The sequence below is a fragment of the Podarcis muralis genome, chromosome 6, assembly GCF_964188315.1.
Source record: "Podarcis muralis chromosome 6, rPodMur119.hap1.1, whole genome shotgun sequence".
In the NCBI taxonomy this organism is placed as follows: domain Eukaryota; kingdom Metazoa; phylum Chordata; class Lepidosauria; order Squamata; family Lacertidae; genus Podarcis; species Podarcis muralis.
Genome location: NC_135660.1, coordinates 48,117,600 through 48,141,734, shown reverse-complemented (window position 1 = coordinate 48,141,734; position 24,135 = coordinate 48,117,600). Strand labels below are relative to the sequence as shown.

At 42.0% G+C, this 24,135-nt stretch overlaps 1 protein-coding gene across 3 annotated transcripts in view; it reads right to left on the bottom strand.

Annotated features, from left to right (window-relative positions):
- SHOC2 (SHOC2 leucine rich repeat scaffold protein) overlaps positions 1-23,442 on the bottom strand; it is a 49,248-nt gene extending 25,806 nt beyond the window's left edge. Inside the window, exons 1-2 of one of the 3 annotated variants that reach the window (XM_028730292.2) lie at positions 23,288-23,442; positions 1,345-2,324 (exon numbers count right to left, since the gene is read on the bottom strand). In XM_028730292.2, the coding sequence (XP_028586125.1) occupies positions 1,345-2,047 (703 nt within the window). In that variant the 5' untranslated portion in view covers positions 2,048-2,324; positions 23,288-23,442. Of the gene's footprint in view, positions 1-1,344; positions 2,325-5,824; positions 6,012-22,216; positions 22,709-23,287 lie in introns of those variants that run through there. The other 2 variants (XM_028730293.2, XM_077930230.1) reach the window with 2 other exon arrangements.
- Positions 23,443-24,135: the final 693 nt, after the last annotated feature.

Here is a 24,135-nt window from a genome sequence, read left to right as displayed (position 1 = left end):
TTACTTGTCACTGTATCAGGATAGAGTGCATGGATGCATCTTGCCTGTGTGGATTAAAATTAAATTTAAGTGTCGTAACATTGTCTTAAATCAGAACCACCAGTTTACTTATTAAAAGAAAAATAGAATGAATAAAAGAATTTTAAGGAAAGAGGCCAGCTGAAAGAAAGCTGAATTTCTTGAACAAAATAAAATAGAAGTATCTTGAAACACTTTAAGACTAACAAATTAATAAACTGCAATCCAAAAGTGGCGGGAACATATACACATCAGCAAGTGGAAATGGAGGGGAGTGAGGTTAGAGGGAAACAAGAGACAAAAAAACCCCAGTGATAAGTAAATAAAAGTGGGAAAATTACAGCAACAAAGCAAAGTAGGTGATCACGCATATATCCTGTTGCATACATTTGTATATAGTTACGTAGTTATTTAGGAACTGTTTAAGATGTACACAGCTTAAATGTGGAAATTTTTGCTCTGCATGATACTTCTTCAGGTCTTTATGCTATCCCCATATGGTCTTAATTCAAGAGACCAGCCAACATATTCCCTAAACCTCATCCCTCCTAACAGTACTGTCAAATGATCATATCCTTTTCAGTATTACGGCTTATAGGAAAGGAGTTGGAAAGTTATTGAATTTCTATAGGCAATTCATAATGGAATCTCTTGACCTATTTTAAAAATATTAAATTTACTCAGATTCTTGGTTAAAATACTAGCCATGCCATTTTTGCAACTTAAGCAAGTTTCCACTCCTGAAAGAAATGTGAATTCATGATTCAGTGTTACATTTATGAAAAGATTAATTGCAGGCATACTGATCAGTAACTAGATAGCACCATGGGTTTCGCCTAAAGTGTTGTTTGTGCCCCAATTCTTAAGAAGGCATTTCTAACTTTCTCGACTTTACCCCCCACACAATACTACTACTTATGTCTTAGGCAGCACAGATACACAATCCTTAATATCTAACACTGTATCTGGGAGCCAAGAAATGGTTGTATTCCTTCCTCAAGAACTAAGCCTAATTCATGGAGTCCAATATGAAGGAATAAAATTTGTGGGACAGTAGCTGAAAACCAGAGAAATATATGAAGTATGGTTCAGTGCTTTGGGAATCTAATGGCCACATAGCATGCATTAATTTGGTGAAGCCCATCCACCGGCAGAATGGACATTACTTGCGCAGCAGATTGAGCATTAGCGGACACTAGAGAGCAGATTTGGGGGTCCTAGGGAGCAGCAGTTTATTTCTGCAAAGGTGGCTCTTGCCCGTGGATAACAATTCAATCCACTGTTACATAATAAGATTTAGTACAGGGTTTTTAAAATGACTCTTACCAATTTCTTCAGGTAGTTGCTTGATTTTGTTCTCCCGTATGCTGAGCATGATGAGTATCGACAAGTTTTTGATATCCTTTTCCACAGCTGTGATACGATTAAAGCGTAGATAAAGTGTGGTGAGAGACCTTAGCCTGTACACCACCGGAGGAATTTCTCTCAGTTTGTTGTGTCGTAAATCAACCATGCGAAGCTGCTTCAAGTTATCAAGAGAGTCAGGGAGGCTGGTAAGTGAGTTCTCGTTCAGGGCCAGTGTCACCAGATTCACAAGGCAGCCCACCTCAGACGGTAGTGACTGCAGTTTGTTTCCATATAAATAAAGTTCCGTCAACTGCGTTAACTCTTTGACAGATGGTGGGAGTATGTGTATCGACCTCTTGGCCAAGTCCAAGCGTACTGAATTTTCTTCCCGACATTTGTTTAGCTCTTTGATCACCTCGGCATTGCTGGATTTCTTGCGAGCGCCTGGAGCTGGATTAGGTCGTTTTATTGTATTGTCCACTGAAAAAGCCACACCCGGCTGTGCACTGCTGGAGTCCTTCTTCCCATCTTTGGCTTCTTTCCCTTTGGTCTTAAGCTCTCTCTCTTTGCTGTCTTTCCCAAATCCACCAGAAGTCTTGGCCTCTTTCTCCCTTTCCTTTGCTGAAGACCCTTTTGGGTCCTTCTCCTTACAATCTTTTTCTTTCCCAAGATTACTACTCATGGTTCCTCAGTTTAACAAAAAACCACGTGAAATCCAATTTCAGTTTCTGTCAACGAAACTCATTCACCACCCAAGAAATAAGAATCTCTAGAATGATTCTTTCACTGCTGAACGCACAGGGAAGTCTAGAAGACAAACACCTTGGCCAAAAGCAGCAAATCTGATGGAACAGTAGCTATCTGCTACATGTTGGTTTCAGAAGTACTTTCTCCCAGCTCTGATATCTGAAGATCCAGCTATTAGAGCTCAGATAATCATAGGATCTTCATTAGACGCTCTGCAAAACAAAAAGGTAGAAAGGGTAGGTAATATGTTGAGAATTACAAAAAATGAGAGACATGAAATAATACCCCATTACCAACTGGTCTACTGTAAATGACAGTATGCGTATGTGTACTTCTGCAGTTGTCCTATTGCCTATCTAGCAGGTTTCATTTATTTATGGAGGTGCTTTTATCTTATGCTGATCTATGACCATAATAAAGATTTGGATTGGATTGGTTTGGAAACAGTCTAAAGGCAAAGAAGATGTAATATATTTCCCAAAGGTGTAAAATGCAAAGCAAAATACCGAATATCTACAGTTCTTAAGCTGACTTATCAACTAGAATGCCAAGGAGGTTCCCCTGCCTTTTTCTGAGCTGATCTTTCCTACTGTTACAGTGTACCACAGTGCTCTGAGAGTCAGCCTGGTGTACTACCTTTAAAAATGTAAACATCTGAAAAGGCAACTGCAGATATATTTGGGATGCCTAAATTGTTATGCAACTAGTTAGATTAAAAAAAAACAAATACAATTCATTCCCCAAGCAAAAGCTACCTAACCACCTATTTCACATGTTCTTATACATTCATAAATCAAATTACATATTGCCTCATAAAGGATATGTTGAAGAATACTATTTGTTGATGTTATGGAAGACAAAGAATGTGGAAAATGTTAAATAGCACTCTGTGCCTCTCAGTATAAACACCAAATTTCATTCTTTTGACAACAGAATTTATCACCACTTTCTTCTGCTCTGCCTTATCACCAATATGCTTATCTATGATGCTTAGGAAACAGGTTTGCTTCCTTAAATATTCTTTAAAACCCTCTGGTAAATGCATGCTAAGGGGCAGTGTATCTCCACCCAAGTACCAAACACTAGGAACAAATAATGGAAGCCATTTTTTATACTCTTAGTAAAAATTCTAGTTACAGGTAGGTAGCCGTGTTGGTCTGCCGTAGTTGAAACAAAATAAAAAAAAATCCTTCCAATAGCACCTTAGAGACCAACTAAGTTTGTTATTGGTATGAGCTTCCGTGTGCATGCACACTTCTTCAGATACACTGCATGCACACGAAAGCTCATACCAATAACAAACTTAGTTGGTCTCTAAGATGCTACTGGAAGGAATTTTTTTTATTTTGCTTCGACTACGGCAGACCAACACGGCTGCCTACCTGTAACTAGAAATATGGAAGGCACCACATTGAGCCGCATGAAATGGAAGTCCATCAACCTCACCAAGAAACTTGCACAGGTAGAGACTGACATCTTCTTTCTGACTAAATGCAAGAACCTGGACATGATACCTAAGGGTCTTAGAATTAAGAACCCTCTACAATCCACTTATCATACTGAATATGAAATCACCCATCCCCACCACCCTTCTGAGTAATACCCCTCCCCACCCTCTCACTATATACAGAAAAAGAGCAAATATATAACCTTCACAGACATTCCACATGGCCAACATGTATGTAAGCGTATATATCTCCATCATTCAATTTCAAACCAAACATGTAAATATCTACTACACATACGGAGCAAACATTTCAGACACCGGAGAAAGAAAACCAAACAAATAAATTATATATCTGGGAAAGAAAGGAGAGAACATGAGAAAAACCATGTCCCATGCCTTCTCCATGAGAGGTCCAGAGGGTGGCAACACGAGAAAGGGCCTTCTCTGCAGCGGCTCCCTGTCTGTGGAATGCTCTCCCAGGGAAGTTCGCCTGGCGCCTTCATTATACACTTTTAGGCACCAGGCAAAAATGTTCCTTTTTAACCAGGCCTTTGGTTGATTTGATTGACATCCTATGCCCTTTTAAAATGTGGGGTTTGGGGGGGGGGGGAGGTTATTGGATTGTTGAATTTATTTTAATTATATATTTAGTGTTTTTATATTTTGATTTTGTTCTGTGCAACGTCCTGGGACCTCTGGGTATAGGGCGGTATATAAATTGATGATGATGATGATGATGTTACACTTCAGTTTCTGCTTCCAAATTTACAAGTCCCAAGTTACAAGTAATTTTGCCTACCAGTGGCAGCAAATTTATCACAGCAGAGACTGCTTAACTGCAGTTGTAAGTGAAAACAGTCAGGATTGATCAGGACATTCACAATAAACTTTGTCAGTATGTCCACTTTAGACTTTAGCAAATACTCTGTGAAGTAGTGTTCAGATAGCAATCCTTTTATTCTACATTATCTCACCTCTGGTGATTGGAAACAGTTTGTACACCAGCCCATGTGGTTCCTCAGCACGTACATTTTTTAGTTCTTTATCACTGTTGTCATGGCAATTTGTGGTGTATTGCAATTTTGCATAATCTGTAAAATCTTGAAAGCCATAAATTGCTCTGAGTGATGGTCTTAGCTCCATCTGATAACACCCACATTACAAAAATGCTAGCTAGCACTACTGACATGTTTGTTGATAAATGGGAGTATACGCAAATGTTGAATGGCTTTGGAAACTAAGTTACACTAGTTTAAGTTAAATATGTGCTAAAGAGTATGGTGAGCAAAACTAAGAGAAAACTGACACAATCCAAAGGGGTTTCTTCCTTATCCTGTACACGATCACAAGAAGAATTTTCCACTGGCATTACTCCACAGGATCTCAGCAAGTTTTTGGACCCACTCCCAAATGTTTCATTATTGGAATGTTGATAAGGAGAACATGTGTACCATCACAATACAAAATATAATCTTAGAATAACAGAACTGGAGAATGAGGGTGCTGGAAGGGTGAGAGAATGGGAGGAAAGGAAAACTCAAAAATTACAAAATCCCTAACAGGGCAATAACTTCATTAGGACCAAATAAAGTCATTGCTCAGTTGTGGGGGGTTTGCGGTGTTTTTTCTCTCCTTTTGGACCAGCATGGCTACCCTTGCTTTTTATGTAAACAAAGTACAGTGGTACCTCAGGTTAAGTACTTAATTCGTTCCGGAGGTCCGTACTTAACCTGAAACTGTTCTTAACCTGAAGCACCACTTTAGCTGATGGGGCTTCTTGCTGCCACCACGCCACTGGAGCACGATTTCTGTCCTTATCCTGAAGCAAAGTTTTTAACCTGAGGCACTATTTCTGGGTTAGCAGAGTCTGTAACCTGAAGCGTATGTAACCCCCCTCACCCAGCACAGTCAATGGTCGGGAAAGCAAAAGCGATGGCCTCCAGAAACTTAGCGCCAATCAGCTGTGCAAGGTTATTACAGTTTTTGCAAGTGTGCGTCGTGGCTGCTCTTGTAGTTGAGAGCGTTTCACCCACCACCCCTGAAGCTACTGTCACAACAGCACTGCAAATGTAATGTCTTAAGCACAAAAGACAGAAAAAATGTTTCATGATATTTTGTCAATTTTGGTACACTCAAGGCTTATTAGGGAAGAGCTGCTTAAATACCACAGACTGCATAGAATTAAACAGAATGCTGTTCTTCATCCCCATGGCTTCACAAGGGCAGAGAATCACAAAAGTCTACCAGGAAATTAAGTACACTTACTGGGTTAACAACCACTATTCCTCTGCCTTCCCATCTTCTCTGCTACAAATTGTGCCTGCTTTATCCCTTAAATGCTTTTATGCTTTTATGCTTCTCAGCTCTGGCTTCAGTAGTGTAAGATCTTCACTCTGCATTTTCTGCCTACAATTAGTAGCTCAAAAAAATCACAGGATTGTATTTCTCAGAAAGAAGAAACTGATTTTATTTCAAAATGAAACAAGGAAGTGCTTTCAGCTCAAGCTTGAACAAGAAAAGAAGAAGGAGGTATCCTTATGTTAATATAAAGCAAAGCAGCTCGGCTGACACTACCAAATAAACACACCTATCCAGGGTTAAATGTTAGCAGTTTAAAAATAAATAAATAAATAAATAAATAAATAAATAAATAAATAATAAAAGTACGGGCTTTTCATTTAATTAAGCAATTTTAAAAAAAACAGTAGGTGGCATTTTATTACTGACTGATTTTCAGTAGTTGGGGTTTTACTTACATGAATGCAACAGTCAATACTCAGTTCAACAATATTTTATTTTCCATTTTGCACACTGGGAGCACATACATGTTACACAAATGCATCTTCTGTGCAAAACTTCTAACGTCCTTCCTTTTGTGGCTATGTGGAAATCATTTTTGAAAGGCCAAAGCTGAGTTCCATAATCAGAATTGTCACAAATCCCAAGAACTCCATGTCATTTCTAAAGAGGCATTTCACTTGCTATTATAGCCTGGTTTGCTGCACTAAGTACACAGGATGATATCCAACCATGGCATCCCAACTGTGTAAAGGATTTACACTGTCTCTCTTCCACCATGCAGCCCCCTACGTTCCCTCAAACTCTGTTCAAGAGGATTAGCAGATCCTCCAGAGCCGATTGGGAGGGTGTGGGTGTTGCAGGCAGGAAGAAAGCAAGGGAAGTCCTGCTGCAATGTTGAATCTCACTCATGGGACCTTCCATCCAGTGGTTTGATAAGTAGAAGGCAGCTTCTGTGGTTTGGTGACCCTCATTAACAGTGGAACTGTGTTGCACAAGACTGCAATGATAGGGGGAAAGCACCATTGGGTGTGGGGATAATGCTCCAATGGCCACGATATCTATTTTATCCTGTTCTGGGTGGTTTCCCCTTCACATTTCAACCCATACAAAACAGCTGCCACTGTTCAGGAGGGCTCTCCAAACCTCTGAAGTTGGTCTTAGGGGAGGAGAGGAAAAGAAAAATGATTGCATAAGCAGCTTTCCATTTGCACAACCACTGAATACAGCCCACACTGTGAAAGGACTCATGCAGTGGATTGGTGCCAGGGGAACTATGGCAACTTGCAACTCCCGTGTGTGTGTGTGTGTGTGTGTGTGTGTGTGTGTGTATACATATATACATGTATTCCTTCTTCAGTATGTGCTTACTGCAACAATCAGCAGCACAGCCAGGGCAAACATGACTGCAATGTGAAGAGTGAAACAGCTCTGCAATGGAAGAGCAGCCTACGCTGCAGATCACTTGCCCTTGCGAGGAAAGGGAGGAAATGTTAGAGATGTGAACATGGGTGAGGAAAAGACAAATGGTGAACAATCCCAGGCTACATCTGTGATGAAGAGCTGTAAACATAAGAATGAAAAGGGCTGTAATCCTTTTTTTAATTATGCTCAAGCTACCACACTATAGTAGATTAAGAGTGGAGCAATGTTCCCTAACCCAATTACCAAGTATATTAGAAGGGAGGCTTGCCCAAACCAAAATCTGTGGGCAAGGAAGAAAACAACAAAGATGCTTTGGAAATTTCTGTGATACCAGGAGCGCTGCATTTCTGGTGCTATCAGCAATTTGCAAGCATAGACTTACATACGGCAGAGTCTGCGCTTTGGCAACTTTGCTGATAAAATAGGTTATAAATACGAATGCTTGCTCTCGCAGAAAAATGTGCATACAATTTAAATATGAAAATATATTTATAGCAAAAGCAAACTTTTAAAGCTGGTGCACAGCAATAATGATAAACAGCTACACCAATTGCTAATTACAATGGTTTAAAAAAATAATAATTATGCTGCAACTGACAAGAGTACTGGGACTCTTCCGTAAAGTTAATTACATCACTTTACTAGAGGACACATCAAAGACCACAAAGACGGTCAGAGTGTTACACCACAAGGCATGGTCAGCAAAAAACCAACAACCAGGAACTCTTAATCACCAGTTCATAAGGAAACTTCTAAGACAACAATACATATCTTCTAACAGGTTAAAAGTGTTCAACATCTCTGTATTCCAATGCAAGACAGCACAGATCCAGACAGGAAGAGGCAAATACTAGAATACAGGTAGAAAATAGTTCTTCCTTAGGCCAAACGAGATGTAACATCATTCATGCACCCCCATGAATAGTTCTCTTATAGTAATAATATGGAGGCTGCCCACAAACTCAGATCTTCCAGCCTCCCTGACTTAACAGCAACTGTCCCTGCTGCCAACTCTGTAGAATATGAGAAGAGAAATGCTGTGTGTGTTTGTGTGGCCAGTTTCATAACAGCGATACTTGCTAACGTCAAGCACCGTCGCTCAGAATGAAATGTAACTTATTGAAGGAGAAAGAATCACTATAACAGCATTCTGAAGTCAAAGGACCTCAGGTGCAATATAAATTGTAATGGAACTGTTCCAGATACATTTGTGTGCCGCCTTCCCACAGTTCAAACCATGTTCAAGGCAGCTTAGAACATGAAAATAAGGGGTGCATCTTCTTCATTTGGCCTTTGGTGCTGCTACCTTCTTTGTGAACAGAGCCTACATTATTATTATTATTTGTGCTTGGACTGCTGTTTTATCTCCAAGTGTATTTTTATATTCTATTTTGATCTGCTCTTTGAGCTGAGGTGTGTCACCTTCAGCCTCAAAAGGTGACATGAAAATGTTGCACATATTAAAATAAATCATCTCATGAAAAACTGAGCAGCTTCAGAAGATCTTATCCCTGCAAGAGGGGAGAAGTGGGGAGGTATTTTCCAAACAGATTCTACAAAGTCTGTTAAAATGATGTATCACGTTTTTAAACACATGTGCTCAATGACATTTCTACTGTGAGGGGTGGAGGCAGGAAATCAGACTCTCACCATATGCTAGTTAGATGCTATAGTCTTCAGAACATTTAAGTTGCAAGAGTCTATAAGTGCTTTATACATGTGAATTACCAAAATTCCCCACAGAAAACAAATTAAGCCAAGATTTAATACTGATTTGTTTTTATGTGTCATGAATAAAAGTGCTTCAGATCTCCATATTTTCAAATTAAAAAGGAAGGGAAGCACATATTGAATATTACAAAGCCACAAGCAGTTTATTGTTAAAACAGATCAATGCCATTTGTATTAAACACACATATATGGTCATTAATAGGTATTTTCAATTTTTTGCACTCTCTCTTTCATAAATGTATATCTGGAATTTATAAATCTTCATGGTGGGATTAAAAAACACTCCGGCAAAATACTGCTTTCCTGTCATCTCAACATATTTTCTGGGGAAAGATGAGATAAGACTCATATCTAATCAGAAATGTATTTTGGTCCATGACCAGCACAAAATGCATATTATACCTCAATGATAAACATTGCTAGCATGATTATTACATCAGATGCTCCAAATCCAGGGAAGTTAAAACTGCATACATTGAACTTTTCCACTCAGCAATAAGAATTTCCAGAGGGAGTGCAAAGTAACCCTGTAACAACAGGCAGAATCTCTTAAACAAAGTTCTAGCCTTAATGTAATTCAACATTTAGACAGCAGTTTTCAGTATTCAAAAATGCCTTAAGACAAGTTTTCAATAATGCCCACAGCAGACCTGTAAGACAGGTCAGTATGAGAGGACCACAAATATGATCACCAGTAGTGATGTTACATTTAATTCTGGCTATCACATTGCACCATCCACAGCATCAATAGGCAGAAACAGAGCCCTCAAAGCCTAGCAGAAAGCACTGGGTTGGAGACAGTGAGCAGTATTCTACTGAATAGTTGTGCTAGAACAAGAATTAAAACTTGCAACAATGGGATTCCCCTCTCTCCTACCCCTGCACATACCCCAAATCTGCTCCAGAGGGTTGGGTAAAACCCCAGAACAAGTTTAGGGGGTGCAGAGGAGGGAGAAGAGAAAGAGAAAATGTTTGGGCGGGAGAAACATGTGTGCTGATGGAGCAATCTGCCTAATGCTGTATTGAATACAGCCTTTCCTAAATTAGGTAAAGGTAAAGGGACCCCTGACCATTAGGTCCAGTCGTGACCGACTCTGGGGTTGCGGTGCTCATCTCGCATTATTGGCCAAGGGAGCTGGCATACAGCTTCCGGGTCATGTGGCCAGCATGACTAATCCGCTTCTGGCGAACCAGAGCAGCGCACGGAAACGCCATTTACCTTCCCGCCAGAGCGGTACCTATTTATCTACTTGCACTTCATGCTTTCGAACTGCTAGGTTGGCAGGAGCAGGGACCGAGCAATGGGAGCTCACCCCGTCGCAGGGATTCGAACCGCTGACCTTCTGATTGGCAAGTCCTAGGCTCTGTGGTTTAGCCCACAGCGCCACCCGCATCCCAAATCCTAAATTACTTGAACTTAATTCCTATTGAAATCAACAGGAGGCATGTTTAACAATCTATGGTCTTTTAGACTGTGGTGGGGGGGTTATTGCTTTTGTTTGTTATTATGGTGTGTATTTATTGTGTTTTTATGCTGTGAACCACCATGTGATCTTCAGAGGAATGGTGGTATAGAAATGTAATAAATAACAATAGTAATAATTAACTTGTTCTGTTCATTTCAACTGGAACTAAGTTCAACTTAGTCTGGATCCAACCCTCTCAGTTTCTTCTGGGAGCAAGAAGCGGCACAGCCTACCCCTACCTTCACATGCATGCAGAGAACTTGGGGAAAACGCAGGCTCTCATGTCTCACTTTGCATAAGACATGCCAGGAAAGCTAGAAGCACTGAGGGAGACCTGTGCTGCTCCTGGCCTTCTCCAGAACCAGTTAAAATGAGGGCCCAGTGTGATGGTAGGGAGGGGGGGAGAAAGTCTTAGCAGTACTGTAAATAAGGTCTGGCTTCTAAGTCCTGCAAAAGTGTGTGGACTGCTGCTCAGCATTATCCCCATGCCACTGACAGGGGGCTAACTCAAATATAAAGGCTTTCCTAACATATTTGAACTTAGAACTGAGAATTTCTGACTCCCCTCACCGTGATTATGCAACACAAACTTTCTCCTTGTGCAAAAACATCACAACGGAAGTATATGCCAGGTGGGAACTGCAGCATTCGCAACTTCTAAAGCCAAACTCTTGCAAAAAAACAACAACACACACACACCTTCATCTTTTCTGCTTCGCATATTATGTTCCTATCACAACTCATGTTTCTAACATTCCCCCAATCCTGATTCCACATTCTGCAAATGCAGTCCACAGCACCCGCACCCATGTCTCCCAAGCTCTATCCATTAAGAACTCAGAAAACAACTAGCTTAGCACAGACATGGCTACGTCACCAAGTGAACAGAGATGCTTATCGCCATGGAGACCTTTGCACTCTCTCCTCTGTTCCCACTATAATTTTAGAAGATAAACATTGTGCTAATAGGAATGCTTTCGCTGGTTAAAAGAACAACTTCCAATTCAACCAGAGCAATTCCACTCCAACAAAACCACTGCAGAATTCCCTTGATGGTTTATCCCATACTAAGAACTCCCCTCCACCAGCACCTTGACTGGAATTACAGGCTAAAGAAGAACATATTCTAGACTGAGATCATAGAATTGTAGAGTTAGGATCATCTAGACTAACTGACTTTGATGGATCTAGGCCTCTGGGAAACATGTTGGCCATTTTAAATAAATAATCTTATCACATAAAAGGACAGCGTAAATCAGATTTATTAGGATAACAAACAGTTCTAAAACTAAGATGGAACATGCCTCAACTGGAGGCCAAATGAAACATCATTACAAATGTGGGAAAGTAATAACATTATTTTATTATAAGAATACCTGAAACTGATCCTGATGTTTTTAAATGGAAAATTTGGCTGATTCGTGTTTTTTTAATGGACTATTGTTTTCATAAAGTTTCCAGAATCTCATTTAAACATCTCCCAACACACATGTGAAAACACACATGTGCACACACATGGACTAAGGAGAAATTCTGCTGTGCATGACTTCTAGATCAGGCAAAAGAGCCCAGGCAATAAGGTTAATAATGTAAAATCATTTGCAGAATTAATTTTTAACTGCAATATTATATCTCGGTTAAGGTTTTTCTCTTTGAATCTGCAAGTATTTACACTTCAAACAACCTTTTACTGTCCAAGCTATGAATTTGATATTCACTCCAAATATACCTTGAAACATTGTGTTCACTGTTGACTTTTTTGAAATTAAAGATTAAACTTTAATTTAGACTTCTTATGTGAGAAAAAGCAGACAGCGCTTGTTTAGACCGATTGTGATAAAGCAAAAGAAAAACCGATAGTGAAATAGCGTATTGCTAGCGTGGGTTGAAAAATACCATCTGCTGCAATTACAATTTGCTTCCCTTACTTTGCAGTAAGAGCTTTTAACTTCTTGGTTCCGGTTTCTGTTTTTGGCTTCATGCTAAGAGATTTGTTTGGATCAAGTACAGTCACCCAAGGAGGAACTCAATCGCAACTGCAAACATAAAACTGATAACTATTATTTCCACATTTCTGTATATTATTTCACATATGAGGTAAAGTACCGTGCCAATTCCTAACAAACTCACTCTAGCATGATTCGGAGAGGGGGCAAAATCAGCTTCTTGCTCCAAGCACTAGAATTGCCAAGAGCAAGTTTAGCCCCCTCCTCAATGGTGTGCATGCCTTTACTTTCCCATGTAGGAATGGGGGGGAAATCCTATTCATTCCTATGAGAGAAAACAAAGTGTTACACCTGGGGATAATATCACACACAGCCATAATTAACCCCAACAGTGGCTGGCTATACCGGTACTTGAAAGCAGCCCATGGGAGACAACAGTACCTCCCCTCCTGAAAGCGCCTTCAGGGTTCTAAAGCAAGGGCAACATATTTCTGAAACTTTCTTTTCCCTCCATCCCATAAAAACTAGAGGGATGTTTGAAAGTGGGGAATGGGAGGCGGCAGCAGTATGGACTATAACATTAGTGACACTTAATATACAAATGTTGCTCAATTATCTGAAGGAGTGTGTCCACCCCCATCGTTCAGCCCGGACGCTGAGATCCAGCGCCAAGGGCCTTCTGGCAGTTCCCTCATTGCGTGAAGTGAGGTTACAGGGAACCAGACAGAGGGCCTTCTCGGTAGTGGTGCCCGCCCTGTGGAACGGCCTCCCATCAGATGTCAAGGAAATAAGCAGCTATCTTATCTTTAAAAGACATCTGAAGGCAGCCCTGTTTAGGGAAGTTTTTAATATTTAATGCTGTATTGTTTTTAACACTTGATTGGGAGCCGCCCAGAATGGCTGGGGAAACTCAGCCAGATTATTATTATTATTATTATTATTATTATTATTATTATTATCCTTTAGGAGGAATTCTTGGAAATACAACACAAAGCTAGGGCGATCCCCAACTGCATTCCAGTACAACATTAAGATACAGAAAGTGATACAGAAGCTGATGTGTTATATTTAATACACACACAAAATGCACACATATGAATACACGTAGGTAGGTAGGTAGGTAGGTAGGTACACACACACACACACACACACACACACACACACACACACCTTAATGCCAAAATGACTTCTAAGCAGAGGAGCAAGCAGCAATGCCACAGTGAAGTAGGCAGGAGTGCAGGTCTGACTTCATGCTAGAACCAGACAGCCTTACCTCCACTATTTAGCATAAATAATATCTGAGAATATTGTTTACTTCACCAGGCTCCAAAGCACCAGAATATGTGTTCTAAAAACTTTTACTGGTTTCTTCAAGATAACCTGAGCTGCAATATGCAGGAGTAAGGAAAGTGTTGGGTGCAGCAGATTGCTACGTACTTAAAGAGAATATTTCACACAAACAATAGCAGACATCCAAAATAATGTTTTGAGGAATGTGGATATCTGTTATTTGAGCAAGAGTCATATACTGAGGGACTTGAGCCATTAGACTTGTCAGCTGCCTCATACCAATTCATCTTGCAGCCTGCAAAACTTGATTCACCGCTTTTTCCAGTGTTCATGTAGTGGCAGACCTTCCAGTATACACGTAGCTGCCCTCCAATTTATGCAATGCCATACATCAGAAGGATTTTGGCTTCTGCTTTCTTGCCACCCACTGCGTCAAGGCACATCAATCTAGTTTGTAAAGTGAACTTCTTGTATTGCTTTAATTATTAATAACTGGGAGAAGCTATGATGTAGTTTCACAAGTCTCCCAAACACCAACACACACAGCCCACCATTATATCACTGGAGCTTTAAGCGTTCAATATCAAAGTTACCACTTTTATCGCCTTTTTGGTCATAAGAGCTTCATTCACAGCACACAGAAAATAGGCAATAAAAGTGGTAACTTTGATAGACCCTAAAACTAACCTATGTACCAAGGGTGTAAACTGTATGCAGGGTGTAAGAGTCATTTTAACCAACGTGCTAAGGAATCTTTAGTGAACTCTAAAGTATTGAGGAATTGAATCAATGACTGCTTGCAAAAACTTTCCTCTATAGGCACACACATTGGCCACACAATTTACATAGGCAGCAACCATGTGGTGAATAGCTTTTCTATCCCAGTTTCTAGCACTGCTCTTGGAATGGAGAATGAGCATCAGTAGTTAGCCACCCATCTTAGAGCCATTTACTGCTATTGGAACCCCAACAGCTGCAGCGCAAGGAGTTTCTTTAAACAGCTTTGGCCAGTACATCAGCAATGGCTATTCCTAGACACCTTGGTGTATGGTCTGGAAGCTGTAGATAATGCAGAATGATAAAACTGCACTGGCTGCTGATTTGCTACCAGACCAGGCATTAACCTACAAAGCCTAAACAACTTTGTGTTGGGCTATTCATGTGAATGCCTTCTGCAATACTGCCCTGTCCAGCTACCGTGGTCATCATCAGAGACCCTCCTGGTGTAACCAACTGCATCTGGCAACAGCTGGCAAAAGCCAAGAAGAGGACCTCTTCCATGATGGCAGCCTTACTATATAATAGCTTCCCCCCTGAAATAAAGTATGCCTTGACTTTGTTAAACCATAGGCACACGCTGAAAATGTTCTTGTTTGCATCAGCATCTGATGGTTCATAATGCCAGCCACTATAATTTTAACACTCACTACTGCTTGCGTTGTGTTGCTCTGTTTTTAGTATATTGTATACATGTGCTTGACTGTATTGTACACCACTTGCATGTTTTACATGATAGAAAGCATATAAATATTTTAAAGTAAATGCTGGAGCTATATTGCCAGACAAACCCCATAGACAGAATATGTAACAATAATGACTGAGACAACTTTGAGGGAAGAGATTTTCAACATGACATGCCTTAGACAGTACTCAGTTTATGAACGGGGGTCTCCAGTTTTTCCCAGAATCATTATGCTTGCATATTATATATCCTCCAAGAGTGCACCATCTAAGGAGATTCTATATACCAAGAATTCAAGCTTTCGTTTAAATGCATGAACCATTCCTAAAAGCACGTGTCTTTTGATATTACTACCAGCAGGGCTCTGCAACAAAATGTTGCAATGCAGAACACTTCTGACCAAGGTTGCAGCCACTCATTTCATCTCCCCAACCCACCCTCACCCTCAATCAAGGTAGCATTCAGTGCCCACTGAGCATGCTCAGGTTCCTGGATCCCTATCAGCAATTTTCACTTCGGTCCCTAGGGACACTTAAAACAGATTCATCATGTGAACCAGAATATATCAAGATAATGAGAGGATTCTATCTTCCCTTTTTATCTCTAGTTGCCTCTTCCTCAGGCTTCCTTTTCCAGTCGCTCCATTCCATCACCCTCCCACTCCGTTTTCTGTTTTTTCCAGTCTATGTTAGTCAGCAATGTGTGGCCACTATCCTCTTTGGGTATTTGGGGGGTGGGGTAGGGGCAGAGGAGAATCCACCACGGGGTATTTCCCTGAAGTTTTTATACTCCTGTTATCCTGAGCCTCCTGATACCTCATTCTTGTGGGTGGTGCATTTCTGTCTACCTTTGCACGAACATGTGAAGACTTGCATCAGAAATAAAGAGAACACTGATAACCTGTGTCTAAATATGAAAGAAGTTATCTGGGGAGAAAGCTCTCTAAAATTGGCTTTAGCTCTCTCTCATCACCAAATCAGGATGATTTTCATTGCATAAATTTGTTTTTAAGTCGCCTGAATGTATCTTCAAGTACTTTCAGTCTCAAAGTTATTTTTAATTTCTCCGCAAGCATTCATTGCAAAGGGCATAGCACAACAGACTTGTGTTTAAAACAGCAAGCTGGTACAAGTCCAACTAACATTAATGCTGCATTCTCAAGAGGAGCAATTTCAGTGATTGGCCCAACTTTAAATAGCCATGTAAACAAAAGAAGAAACTTCATGACATGTCATCAGTGACAAATTCTTTGCTTATGAAAGCATGAGTTTCTTCCACTGCTCCCAAACTAAGCTTGTTCAGCATGAATAAATTCTGTGTTTTACAACCAGCATAATTTCTGAAAGAAATTGAAAAAACACACCAATTTTTTCACATGATCAGGATTTTTACTAAACCCTAAACAGTCTTAGAAATACTGAATTGCAGAAGCCAGTGATGAACATTCACTTCTAAATCGCAAAATAATTTTGAAATCACTTTGAGCTGTGCCTAAACGCAGTTTGCCTAGTTTCGTCACCTTGCACTTATATCTGAGTACTACATGTTTTCATCTCCTTTTTTATATATACAACTAAGGGGGGAAGGGTTCAGTGGAGGCTACAGATTGCCAGCATGGACAATAGGAGCACAGGCTAACACAAAAAACGGAAAGAAAAAAGTACCTAGTTGGTATTAACCACTCAATTTAAAGACACATGCATTTGGAAGGAACTGTGCTGATAGAGGAAGAAGGGAATATTGTTTTACACCAAGAATGTTACCTCAATAGAGATATGATTGATCACTGATCAGTATCAGACAGCACGCTAAATGAGGACAAATGAGAGAGAGAGAGAGAGAGAGAGAGAGAGAGAGAGAGAGAGAGAGAGAGAGATCTAAGCATAATTTACAGAATTCTGTATCTTTTCAGTAACACACACCACCACCACTACCACCACCAATTATTTCAATAATTATTGATCTTTCCAGTCAGTTTGAGCTCTCTTAAAGTATGAAACAAATTGCATATTATTGTCTTTTTAGAAAACACAATTAAGGGAGGGCAGGGTTCGTTGAAGCTACTCACACTGATGGCCACTGTTGATAATAATGTTATTAGGGTCATGGACTATCAAAAAAGGTCATTTCATTTAATCCTTCCAGATGGTACCAACCATCCTTTCTAGTCCATAGATTAGGAATATATGGAAGAGAAACTGTACTCCCTAACTGTCAGCAACCTTGCCTATTAGCAGTAACATCCTGCACAATCCTCTTTTAATAAAGCACACTGCCAGCTCTGAGCAAATCTCCATAAACATAATACTGTATATTTTAGCATCAACAGTTAGACAGCAAGCATGAACTCAGCTGTGCAGCAAGCAATATTTCGTAAGTCATGAGAGTACAAATGCAGAAGATATTTCAAAATTTACTTGCATCACGTAAAAGGCATTGCTCCTTTGTAGCAGGAGTGGGAAATCATTTTTCTGTCAAGGGCTGCATTCCCTCAAAGTAGTCAGGGGTTGCATGCTGGTGTTTGGTGGAGGTCGGGACAGCAGTGGGTGTGGCCAGAGCCAAAAGTGGGCAGGGCACCCCCCATTTCTCTTTCTGCCACACCCTTCTCTTGTGGTCTCTTTTGACATCCACATGAGGTTAGAAAGGAGATGGACTTAGCTGCCTCAAACTGCACAAACTTCCCACATAGAAGCCAGTTCCATTTATGAAAGTGTGCAAGCTGCATGCATATCATCTACCCCACTGAACACACATATGCTGGGAAATGGCAACTGGTCATTTGCACAAGCATCAGAAAGGACACACATATTCACAAGGCTATGGACACATTGTCTTCAGAGATAATGCCAATCTGAGGGGGAAAGCACATGATAAAAAACAACAACACCATGATAATGATAAAAGCAATTACAGTGGTACCTCAGGTTAAGTACTTAATTCGTTCTGGAGGTCCGTTCTTAACCTGAAACTGTTCTTAACCTGAAGCACCACTTTACTAATGGGGCCTCGCGCTGCTGCCGCGCCGCCAGAACACGGTTTCTGTTCTCATCCTGAAGCAAAGTACTTAACCCGAGGTAGTATTTCTGGGTTAGAGGAGTCTGTAACCTGAAGCGTACGGAACCTGAGGTAGCACTGTATCATGTTTGGCACTGCCTTTAAAAATAATGTGACTGTTAACTAACATAAATAAAGGCAACTTCCTTTACAGCCCATCTTGAGTTCCATCTTGGGAGACCAAAGGAAGAAAGGAAAGAATCAGAAATGTACTTAAAATTCACTCCCTCTTCACAGTGATCTGACAGGTAAGTGCCCCCACCCCCACCCCAGATCCGGTCCCTCGCATCAGATCTACACAATTAACACAGAACTGCCTACAATCAGTACAGTTGCTTTATGAGATAATGACTGGAAAAACACATAGCAATGATATTATGCTGAAAAGAATGTTATGCTGGAAAATACTTCTGCTTCAAGCCGGATTGAGTACTTTAGGCGTGTCTAATGGAAACTGAGCTCTAGGCAGTGCAGGTAAATGAAACAATGTTATCAACTCATAGACACTTACCATATCAACAAAATGGAATTTTAAAACAGAAATAATAATGTAGCTATCAGCCACAGCAATTCTAACACAGAGACAAGTGTTTGGGTCCTGACACACTGAACAGGGTTTGTCATTTATTCCTCCATGTCAGCCTTTGCTAACTTGATGCCCTCCTTATGTTCTGGACTATTAGCCCCACCAAAAACATCTCGAGGGCTCCAGGTCGGCAACAATCTACTTCTTCATACACACAAACTTTTATTCTCCTTTTTCCTCTCTGGTCCCTTATTCTGTTTAAATGGTTGAAGAACCCAGTCCCAGAATCGGATGGAATCAGTTTCAGCTTATGCAATCAGCTGATGTGGGCAAGATGCTGGCGGCAATATATCCAATCACATGCCCTCTTGACCCCTGTCCCTCCTGGCTCATTAAATCTAGCAGAGGTGGTCTGACTGGTTGGGCCCAGTGCATGAAAAACACTGCATTGCATGAGGGTCCCTGCCTTGAAAGAAAACAGTGGTGCAGCACTCCTAGATTTCTTAGACTAGAACTACCAATGAAAAACACACCTTTCGGGGAGAAGGTGGTGATGAGGATTGTGGTGGGGCATGACACAGGTTATTTAGAACCATTCCAATCTGGGTTCAGGCCTGCCCATGGGTTCCCTGATGGATAACCTTTGCAAAGAGCAGAGCAAGGGAGGTTTGACCTTGCCTTGTGATCTGTCCTAGGCTTTTGATGACACTGACCATGGTATCCCCCTGGGCCTGCTCTGGGGAACAGGAATTGGGGGCACTGTGTTACAGTGATTCCAATCCTACCTCCAGGGCCAAGTCCAAAGAGATGCATTAGAAGAGTGCTTTATAGCCCCCGGCAGCTGTGTTATGGGTTGCCACAAGGTACTATTTCCAATGCTATTTAATATCTAGATGAGACCCCGGGAGATCTGGGGCAAGGTCCCATCAGTATTCTGATGACACTCAGCCCTATGGGACACTCCGAGAAATTAGTCAGTTGGCTATCCTGGATGGGGTTGCACCAAAATTCATACCGCACAAAGGCATTGTATGGCCGTGACAGAGGAAGAACTTGCACAAGCTTGGTTGTCACACATTAATCAACACAGAAGGAAATAAAAGTAGCAGGGAGCAAGTTTTGATGGAGAAAGATACATAAATGAACAGCAGTGAGCCATCAAAGCTATACGTGAAGATAAATGGAAACCTCTATTTGCCATTGCCTTTCATCTGAAAAGAATTATCTGATCAACTTTACCACAAACAGCTTGGGCAAAACCAGCAAATAATATATGAGCTGCCCTGAACCTTTAATCTGTGTCCAATGCTTACACAGCATATTACAGTGTTTACAGTATTCAAAAATTACTTCAAATTCTTCTTGCAAAATTGTCTTCTCATGACAGTATTTTACAAAAGCCTTTATTAATTTTGATCCAATCTAGAATGTTTATCCATATCAGTCCTTGGACATATTTCTTATAACTGAAACATGATAATGTGTATGAATTTTTGACAGCTGATCCTGTTTCTTTTTGTTATTGTTTTATGGAACTGTAATGTTATATATGCTGTAAGCCACCCTTGGTGGACAAGATATTACTGTTTTAATAAAACAAATAAATATCACCACACATATTGAATTTATTTCCTCACAGAATTAATATCTGTCAAAATGAAACTGTTGCCATGGATGAGCTCACTAGAAGAATCATCAAATGAAACTGAAGGAGTGCACACAGAAAATATGAGCACATCCATAAATCAGTATACCCAGAAACTGTTGCAGAAATTATACACTTGTGCAATGAAAATTTGACCATCTCACTCAATTAAAACAAGAACCAGCTTGATAGTATACTGTAACTATCAAGATAATATATGTGCAAGCCTCTCCCTGCCCTGTATGACATCTGCAAACACTGGAAAAACTGTAACTAGCAGCAGCTCTACACACAGTGACAGCACTGTTTACAAACCTTACTTCTATCATAATCCAAAGCACAGATAAGGAAATCACTTTCTACATCTATAAACTACTGGGAGCATGGGAGCCTGCAGACTTTCATGTAATTCCAGCCATGCTTCTACATTTTAAAGCTATTGCAAGCGGAGCTCCAAGTACAAAGTAGCTCCCCCCCCCAAAAAAAAACCTGCTGCTTCCCCAAATCATATGTAAATAACCATGGCCTGTTAATTTCACTTGCTACATCTACAGAAACTCCAAAGCTCAACAAACCAATTTACATGTGATGATTATCACAAACTAAAATGAATCCAGCTGCCATCTATTGGGAAATCTTACTTGCTAAGAGCTCTTGGGATAAATCACTGAGACAATCTAAATATTTAAACCCATGTCAACAGTAATGGAGTCTGAAAAATCAGCTTATCTAAAATATGACACTAAACAGAATAAATGTATTGATAAGAACGAGGTGGAACTCCACAGATCAAGAAAGTATTTATGCTTAAAGCATGACTGCATATATTGTGTAACTTCTAAGAATGCCAAGCATGCCTTACAGTGCAATCCTACACAATTCTACTCAGAAGTACGGCAACTTCACTGGGTTCAATAGGACGCACTCCCATATGATTGCTGATTGCATTTCCCCTAATTTTTTAATCCCATTTAAACTTAAGGCTACAATCCTTTTTTTAAAAAAACCTCTGTTGAAAATGACTAAGAATCTGCATCAATTGTGGGAAATGCTCTTTTAACTTATGTTTGAGCAATTTTATAGTTCCAAAAGGCAGGCTACAATATACAATTAAAACTCAGCCATAATTGCTATTTGCCTGTGAAAACATATTTCTTCATGCGCATATGCAGTTACTAAAAATGAATGATTTTACATACCAGTTTAAGCTACATTTTGAAATGTTGCATTAAAAATGCTGAGTTAAAGTTTGTCTTTTTAAAAAATGCATTTTAAAATCTTTTAAAATAGTCTTGAAAAAATCAAAACACCCAACATTGAAATCTCATGCTGCATTAAATAAAACTGTATTTATACAGTTAGCAAACACACACACACATTTGTTCAACATAATAAATGGAAACAGATTTCAAACTACTTTAGTGTTTATCAAATGGCAATCACTAAAATCAAATCCTTTAAATTTGATAGCTGGATGATTAAAGACAGTAGAATCATATACAGAAAACTGAAATATAATCACAATGAAATAGGAAAAGAATTACATACACGTCCTTTAGAAAGGAAAGCAGGGCTTTTCAGAATCAACAGCCAGTGTTAAAAATGGAAATACAACAGTGGTGCTGATTACAGTCAAAATCCCTGAAACAACTTTCCCCCTTGATCTTCATGCTTGGTGAAAGACAAGCTGCCCATCTCTGCTTCTGTAATTGACATCACTCCTCCACAGTATACACACACTTTCTCTTGACACCAGACATTTTATCTTAGAGCAAATAATCCAACTCTCACCCATCTGAGGACACTGGCTATACCTGCTGGAAAAGGGCGTCAGTGCTTTGTGCGTTCGGGGCTTCCTGCTTCTTCTCGAGACTACCTTCTGCTGCTGCTGCTGCTGCCGTTTCTCCTTCTGCCTTGTGGCCTCTTAGGCCCAAACCCCTGCCTCCTGTCAGCAGCACAAGCAGCAGCCCTAGACAAGCCTTGGATCAGAGGCTCCTCCACCTACACCCTTGCAGCAGCAGCAGCAGCCAGCAAAGCAGCGGCGCACACGCGCACAGGCTCAGGCACACGCGCGCCCTTTCGCCAACCACCTCCCGAGCCCTTTCCCCTGCATACTCCACCCACTGCCCGAGGTCGACCCGGAGGGGTCCCCCTTGCAGCCTCGCCCTTCTCCCTGGGCCACAGCAGCCTTCCCCAGCACCACCACCGGCTGGGGCTGCCTCCCTAAACAAGGGCTTCCATTGCACAGGTGCAAACAACAACAACAAGCACCCCTGCTTGGGAGGGAGGCAGGAGGGGCCTTGGCTTGCCACTGCGTCTCCTCCTCCTCCCCCCTTGGCACCCATCGCCCCCTTTCTCCACGCACGCCTTGCCTTCGGAACCTCCCCCTTTTCAGCTGCTCTCCTTCCTTCCCCTGCAGCCCAACCTTCCCCTCCCCATCCATTTTCCCCCTTGAAAAGGCGGGTTCGTGTGCGCCCCCCCCCCGACAGACGCGCCCCCTGCCCGATCCGGAGCCCCATTTCCTCCCTTCCCCTCCGCGCTCACCTTTGCGCAGAGTCCCCTTCGCCCTCCCTCCCGCCGCCTCCCCTTTCCCAGCTGCCAACGACAGCCCCCCCCCCCCCGCGCCTCGGTTGCAGCCCCGCCGACCTCCCGCATTCCTCCGCCTCCCCCACCCCGCCCTCCCTTCCCAAGCTCCCGATACCCCGCTCGAGCCGCCCGCCTCCCTCCCTCCCTCCCGGCTGCCCTTACCCCTACAAGACGGCCGCCCTTCCCACTTCCCTCCCCTCCCTCCACATTCCAGCTGCAGCCCCCTAGCTGCCCCTGCCGCCGCCCCATAGCTGCCACCCCCCGCCCTCAGGCCTTCTTGCCCCCCGAGCTTTCCTTACCGTGGAGGCTCCTCCGCCATCCCCTGCTCCTCACAGCCGCTTCCACCGCCCGCCTCGCCCGCCCGCCTGCCTGCCGCCGTCACCGCGCACCGAGCGGCCCGTCACGGGACTCCCCGCCCACAGACCTCCACGGTAACCATAGAGAGAGGGAAAGTGGCAGGTGGAGCGGCGCGCCGGCTTCAGCGCCCGGACGCCGCCATGTTAACCGGAGGCAGGGAGAGTGAGGTGGAGGGGGGGAGGGAGTCTTCGTTGCTATTGGCAACGGACGAGCACGACTCAAGGCATTAATGGCGGAGGGGATACCGGGGCGAGCACCGTGATGCGTGTACATATAAATAAAGTCTTTCGTTAGGACTCCAAAGTCTAACAAACGAAGTTGGTTTTATTAAACGTGACACAGAATAAAGCACCCGCTGCCCTCGCTAGGTAGGCAGCCGCGCTGAGGGGAGAAATGCCGCCCTCTCCTCCCCCTCGTACCAAGAGGCATGGCTGTCCTTTTGCCGCACAAAAGGGCGAGGACGTCGCCGCTGCCGGTTGCGCGCTCGCGAGAGACCCCTGGGCGAGGCCGAGCGCGCGGACGGGGCTGAGACCAGCCGGCCTGGCTCCGAATGGGTTTTAATCGCGGCGGATAATGGAGAAAACAAATAAGGAAATGAAGCTCCCTTGCGGATTGAATTCCAAGTCAGGATTCCGTCTTCCCGCCGACACCCATTTTAGCGTGTCATCAACGTCAGGAATTCATTGCCACCCTATAGAATAACCATAGGTCCTGGATAACTTTTTTTTACAGGCAAAAATGGGGGTTTGACACCAAAACACATAGGAAGCTTCCTTGTGCATGCATGCGT